Source organism: Castanea sativa, chromosome 11, assembly GCF_040712315.1.
Source record: "Castanea sativa cultivar Marrone di Chiusa Pesio chromosome 11, ASM4071231v1".
Classification (NCBI taxonomy): domain Eukaryota; kingdom Viridiplantae; phylum Streptophyta; class Magnoliopsida; order Fagales; family Fagaceae; genus Castanea; species Castanea sativa.
In genome coordinates, this window is record NC_134023.1 from 32,936,995 (window position 1) to 32,944,173 (window position 7,179).

At 31.9% G+C, this 7,179-nt stretch overlaps 1 protein-coding gene across 1 annotated transcript; it reads right to left on the reverse strand.

Annotated features, from left to right (window-relative positions):
• Positions 1–212: 212 nt before the first annotated feature.
• Positions 213–6,490, reverse strand: LOC142615823 (bifunctional L-3-cyanoalanine synthase/cysteine synthase 1, mitochondrial). The gene is made up of 10 exons (XM_075788673.1): positions 6,062–6,490; positions 2,756–2,865; positions 2,567–2,624; positions 2,186–2,449; positions 1,851–1,988; positions 1,719–1,770; positions 1,396–1,475; positions 1,222–1,281; positions 939–1,019; positions 213–541 (listed from the first exon to the last, which is right to left on the reverse strand). Exons 1-10 carry the CDS (start codon positions 6,239–6,241, stop codon positions 443–445), a joined length of 1,122 nt encoding a protein of 373 aa, XP_075644788.1. The 5' UTR covers positions 6,242–6,490; the 3' UTR covers positions 213–442.
• Positions 6,491–7,179: the final 689 nt, after the last annotated feature.

Sequence of the window (7,179 nt, forward strand, 5' to 3'; positions counted from 1 at the left end):
AGCATTAACCTCATCCTAAATCTATCCAATTATAAGTAAAGTGCGTTTTGACAAAGGATTAGCCAATTACATAAATAATGAATGACATATGTTCTAAACAAGTGAAACACATATGTCCTAACATAGTATTTTAAAACTTTTTAAAATTCCGACTGTAAAATTTCACTTAGGGTAGATAATATTATCGATTTTAATATGTTTAGAGTACACTATACGACAAAAACTTGTAACACTTATATTGAACCACATGACTCAAGTACACATGTAAGACCCTAAGTTATAGTACATAGTATCTGATATCAACCTCAGTTATTTATTATGCTACAACAACACAAAGTTCTAGCCCACTACCAACAAACAAAAAGAAAATACATTGCTGCATGTAGTAGTGTAGTTCCACAAGAGAGCTTTCCATTTTTGTTGAGCAAGCCAATCGAAAGCTTTAGTCAACTGAAACTGGTTGCATGTTTTCAGCTTCTTTCCTCAGCTCTTCAAACAGGACAGATGACAAATATCGCTCCCCAAAACTTGGATGAATAGTCTGAAATTCAAACAATCAACAGCCATTTATGGGCATTAATACTTGAATCAAACTGGTTACGTAAGAACAAAAACACTAGAGATGCTGAGAATAAACAACACCATTTGCTTGTGTTGATTGAATTAGAAGCTTTTTCACAATCAAAACTGGTGATGCGTAGAGAAATGAACTTTGGAAACAGAATTATTTTTTCAGAACATAACCTTATTCACATTTCATGTATAAATCTTGTGAATTAAAGAAGAATAAGATAATAGACAAAGTTGATCTTTATAATTTATTTGCATATCCTGAAGCTATCTTATGCAAAATCAATTGACTCTGATGAATATAGTTAAAGGGTATTCATAACTTGATACAAACCAAATGGAATTAGAATATATGTTTCTCTTATTACCACAATAAGTTTGCCCTTGTTCTCTGGCATATTTGCGAGTCTGAGTGCTGCAATTGTATTGGCTCCAGATGATATTCCTACCTGCATTAACCAGGACGATCGAAGTTATAAAATGCGTAATAGCATTCCAGATGTCATCTTTTTGGGTCCATCTGGTGGTACTAAATACATGTTACTGAAGCACAGAAAGAGTCCTCCAGTAACATCAGTTGATATAATTAAGTTGTGAGCACCCATGAAAGTGTAGAGATAGATAACTTCAAAGAGTTATTTGAGCAATTACCAGAAGTCCCTCCTTCAATGCTAATTCCCTGGCCATATTTACTGCATCTTCGCTACTAACCTACCAGATATGTTTCAACATGACAGTTAGGGAAAACCAAAACTATTAGCAACAATACTATATTCTTTTTAACATCTTTCTGTCATTGCTAACAGCATCATCAACAACACTTACCTCAAGAACTTTTTCCATTACATCCATGTCCAAAATATCTGGTTTGAACCCAACCCCATTGCCAGTAATTTGATGAGGACCTGATTCAAAATTTCAACAATATTAGAGTGTTAACTTCTCTTACCAGGACAATGTATCTACAAAGACCTAGATAAACTCGAAAGTTACAAAGTCTGTATCTTCATTACTTTTATAGTCTTCCATTATTAGAAATCAGCTGGACGAAAAAAAGATAAATTTGAAAAATTTCCAACTTTGTTCTCTTCAGAGGTTATAAAAAAAAAGGAACTAGATAAGAAACAAAATAGCATGAATTTTTTTACCTGGTTTACCACCATTCAATACGTTACTTTCTGCAGGTTCTACTCCATATATCTACAAGAAATCAACTAAAATATTAACAAGGAATGAAACAGAATTATAAGGGTGAATATGGGCAAAGCATGAATCATTACCTTTACATTAGGATTTTGGGATTTAAGGTACTGTCCGACCCCAGAGACAGTGCCTCCACTACCAATTCCCATGACAAAAATGTCAACTTGTCCATTTGTATCTTCCCATATCTCAGGACCTGTAGTTTCAAAATGCACCTGTTTTCCATTTTGAGGTCAATTACATATCCACCATCCACTAAGCAGGAGAGGATGAATAATGTATATACCAGATTCGAATTGATTCTAAACTACATATAATTTAAGATAATTATGTAGCATAGAAAACTTTATTCTACATGATGCCAATAAAGACTTTTCAGTTACAGGAGAAAATTAAAGGCAGGATTAGTTACCAAGGTGTTGGCAGGATTTGAAAATTGCTGGAGCATGAAAGCATTTGGTGTAGATTCCAAAAGATCATATGCCTTCTTAACTGTTCCCCCCATCCCCTTGGTGGGATCAGTGAGAATTAAATCAGCTCCAAATGCTCTCATAGTTACCCTCCTCTCCAAGCTTGTGTAAGAGGGCATAGTTATAACCGCTTTGTATCCTTTGAGGGCTGAGATAAATGCCATACTGATCCCCATATTTCCTGACGTGGGCTCTATCAGAGTTGTCTAACATAACATTTATACTAAATTAGACAAACCTGAAGCTGCAGTATAAGTTTAAGACAAAAATAACTGATAACAAGGCAAAAATAAATAGATCAATAACTTAAATATTCAGCTAACCTTCCCAGGGGTAATTAAGTTTTTCTTTTCAGCATCCACAATCATGGCATGTGCTGCTCTATGAACAGAAATAAACAGAACGATTATACATTTTAATCATAAAAATGTAGTCAGTAATATGTGTTTTAAACTGTAATAACAAGAAATATATGCTAGTAAATCTATGATTATGAGGAGGAAAGAAGATGCCTGTCTTTTATGCTAGCAGTAGGTTGCATCATTTCTTGCTTGACAGCAATATAAGCTCCACAGCCCTCAGTGACTTTGTTAAGATATACAAGAGGAGTTCGGCCAATGAGCTGAAGTTGGTTACAAAAAATAAAAAAAAGGGTTTCATTCTAATTAGATAAGACAAGCATAACTCAATGCCAATGGTCAGGAATAAGGATTAAAAGCACAACAAATATCAATGTCACTCAATTAAGTTTGGTCAAATCCATTCTACTCTTGCAGCTTCAATAGCACACATTCCTTTTAACTTTCTTTTTGGTTAAGCTCTTTTTTGTTGATTCTGTTTTCTAAAAGGATAATTAGAGCTTTGTATCTCCCAACCAAGTCATTGAAAATTAGTTTAGACACTACTTTTTTTTCCCTTTAGGGCAGGGGAATCAATGTTAATTTGGATGAAACCTTGAAGGTATCTGTTTGGTTATGCTGAATAAAGATTATTATTATTTGTCTGGAAAAAAGAAAAATGACAAACTCAATTGATCAAGAAAAACAAGAGTACCACTCACCATTCTATCTTTATGTATATATCTTGTATAAGCAAAAGGTGTGTCTCGAAAATTATTTATGTATATGTCTGGCATAAGCAAAGGTGGGTGTAATGTAAAAAGAACTTTCATAATCAGGGAAAATATTAACGTAAAAAATAATTTTGCCACGTTAGTTCTAAACCAAAATTTGAATACAATTTAGATCTGGCTCAAAACTTGTGCAAAAGTTTAATATGCCATGCATATTAGATCCTGGTGAGTTATGTAAAAACGGGAAAAAATAAGGCTTAATTAAGGGCAACTTTTAATTGCTTCATAATCTTTTAACTGTGTATCCAATTTTCTATCATTAGGGACTTAAATAGATTTGCCAACTTGTTTGGTTAAAATCACACTTTGTCTAACATTTAAAGCAATTAGGTTGGCTAAATGCACACTCTAGCAACTAGAATTTGGATAATGACATTCAAAGATAACATCATTTACATGTGACATTAGGACAGAATACAAAACTTATTCACACTTGGCTGAGATCTTTCTGCAAATTAAAGCCAGTTATTTGAGATTGGCCTAGCCTTCTCAATGAATAATACGCACCGCCACATATTTAGGCGGCACCCTTTTGTGACCCTTCCCTTACACATAAAATGCAAAAGGCCGTACTATTTGAAAAGGGCATAAGAGAAACTATAAAACAATTGGGGTCCATTTCTTATATGCAGACATGAGAACAAAGAGCAATTTTGTTCTTGCTGGCTGCTCGACTTTTTGCTTATTGGTGAAGGGCACTCTCCTTTGTAGAACCCACTTTAATGTAAAGTAAATGACTCTAACCTTTCGAATACACCAGGAGCCTAATCCTCCCCCACCACAAAATCCCTTTTCATGATAAAATGAATCTTAGCTATAAAGTAATATCATTTTTCTAAATTTGGGTGTTTCTTTTTTAATGTAAGACCTTACCATTTAAAGGAACTATTTTTAGCAATTGGATTAGATTAAATGACAAAATCGAAAACGAAATTAATTTATAAAAATTAATTAATATAAATAAAAAATAGATCACATTAAAAAATTTAAAAAAAATAAAGGATTATAACAAAAAAAAAAAATCTTAAAGACCATAAATTAGAAGATGACATTTTTTCGGGAGAAAGTATTTTGTGAGACTACTTTTTGTACAGTATTTTTCTTACATTTGTGAGACCAACATGTTTCTAAGCAGCACGCTATAAATTAATATAATTTTCTAAATTTGAGTGTTTCTATGTTAACCGTAAGACCTTAACATTTAAAGACATCATTTTTAAATGTTCATAAAAAAAAAGACATCATTTTTAGTAATTGAATTACACCCTTGGGGACAGGGAAGTGTGAATCGTGATTCTTCATGGCTGGACCCATGTGCCCATGATCCCCTAACTCTCACGATCTGAAACTATTGTGAGAATGACACCCATTTAATCACGTGAAATAAAAATATCCCTTGTGAGTACTGCATAATCACTTTTATAGGCGAATGAATTATATACAGGATTTTGTGGGGTTAGAGGGAATTGGGAATTGCCTTTTGGATTTGCTTTCCCGTGTGCCACCAAACCTTTTTGTTAGTAATAATTATAGGAAAATGAAATCGGAGCTCCATAACGTATTGATTAATAATTCATTTAAAAAAATTTTATATAAGAAAAAAAAAATTAATATATTAATAATTTTTTTACTTTTTATAAAAGTAATGTCAAAATTTTCTTAAAATAAATTATTAATCATGACCCATAATTATATACTTTCTTTAAAGTGGATTTGGGTTACATCCGTTACTTTTTTTTTTAAATGTGGAGATTAAAACTTATTATTAATTGCCATTGTATATTTAAAACAAAAGAACATATCCAGTTAAAAAAATACTGAAAGTAACCCAAAACCCTTTAGATTAACACATAAAAGTCAGAAAGACACAACAAAAAGTAAGCCTAAAATAGAGTAACGCCATAAACATAAACTAATTTACAACAGTTTTACAACTGCTGATGTAGGTATTTTCAAAATAGTTATTGTAAGTAAAAACATAATATTAGTGATTGGCCATATTATAACTAGTAAAAATTTGTTACATCAACAGTTTGTAAAAATGTTGTAAAATAATTTGTGTTGATAACATTACTAACTTAGAATATCAGCCCTACGACGTGGCAGAACTTAAGTAGCGGTCATCCGCCGGCTCAGGTTACCTTCAACCTTGGATAGAGATTATATATATATATTGGTAACGTATGAATTGAAAAACCTGTCAACGTTGGGAAAACAAATTCAATAGTATAATTATATTGACCAGCGCAGTAGTGTACTTAGGAAAAAAAAAGAAAAAAAGAAGAAGAGGAAAACACTGCTTATACAAATCAGTAGTTGAATTCAATTAAGTCCGTTTAACAGATGAAGTTGAGTAATACTGTTTGTAATTTGTAGTTTGTAGTTTTTTAATGAAAAAGTGTAAAAACTGAAAAGGTGTGTTTTAAGTACTTTACCCAACGCACCCTTAATAAATCTAAGATTCAACATGTTCTTTTCTAATGCAGAAGCAAAAATGATAATACTTTAATCATTAACTTTTTTTATATTAAAAGTTAGAAATCATTAATTTAAACCAACACGAAAAGGTCAGGAAAAAAAAAAAGATGAAGGAACGAAGCTAAGGTTCTACAACTAGAGGCTACATATAATATTGAAATTCTACAAAATCTAGAGAGAGAGAGAGAGAAAGAGAGAGAGAAATTACTTGAGAAACTTCTTTTTTGATATTGTTTCCCGGAAGATCCTTTGGGAGATCTCTGATTCTCTGAACAAAAGGGGAAGAAGAAAAAACAGTTTGGGACGAGACTGTCCTCTGCATCATAGTCATAGAACCATTGTATGCAACGAATCTTTTCTTCAACAAGCTCCTTAAAGCTGCAGCCATTGATGCAGAGGTTCTAGACAAAAGCACAAGCACCGAACAAGTACAGTAGCAATAAGAACTGGCTGCTCTTGCACTAGCAGTGAGTCAACAATTGGACAATGAGAAACAGAGTGTGTTTGGGTGTGTCATAAGTGGTAGTAGTACTACCATTTTTATAATGTTTTTGGAAGAAGATTATTGGGTCACGGTGATTAATTCATTTTATATGTTCACCAATCAGGAAAATACAACTCTTTTTTTTGTTTGTTTGTTTGTTGGTTTGGGGGAGTTTTGGTAAAATCTGGAATGGCTAAGCATTCAGGAAAGTATGTGACTGCAAGTTGGTGAGGACGAGATGGATTAACGGTCAGATGCATGCATTGGTCCCCCGGTATCATGATGTGATATTCCTTTTACTTTTCTTTTATTTATTTTATTTATATCTTAGTTATTACTTATAACAATAAATCTGGAGAGGTAGCCAATTTGAAATTGTTTGAATTGAGGAGTGAGGACTATCCTTTTTGAATTTCCAATCACCGCAAGAAAGAATATATAGAGTCGTTATGATGGTTGATATTATTTGCAATAAAATTTAAATATTTCAATAATAACTTTAATACAATAATATATATGTAATGACAATTTATGCTTCAAAGATCTTGTAATAATGGATCATTACTTCACGAATCTTATTGTAATAAATTATAAATAATTGACGAAAATAATTCAAATCAAATTATTACAATAATATATTCGTTAAATTAGATAATTATTTCATACTTGTCATTGCAATAAATTGTAAAATAATTTATATTAAGTTATTGCAATAATATCTTCATGTTTGTTATTGCAATGATAACCTCGGTGCAATAAGTTATCATTTCGAAATTTTCATTATAATAGAATACAAAAATAATTGATATCAAGTTATTACAACGATTTCTTTATTTTAAATT

Excerpts from the sequence above, each read along its gene's own strand:
- LOC142615823 (XM_075788673.1), bottom strand. The coding sequence starts at position 6,241 with ATGGCTGCAGCTTTAAGGAGCTTGTTGAAGAAAAGATTCGTTGCATAC. Across the intron at positions 1,989-2,185 it reads CAAATCCTGCCAACACCTTG|GTGCATTTTGAAACTACAGG; the intron begins GTAACTAATCCT and ends AATGGAAAACAG. Across the intron at positions 1,771-1,850 it reads CCCAAAATCCTAATGTAAAG|ATATATGGAGTAGAACCTGC; the intron begins GTAATGATTCAT and ends GATTTCTTGTAG.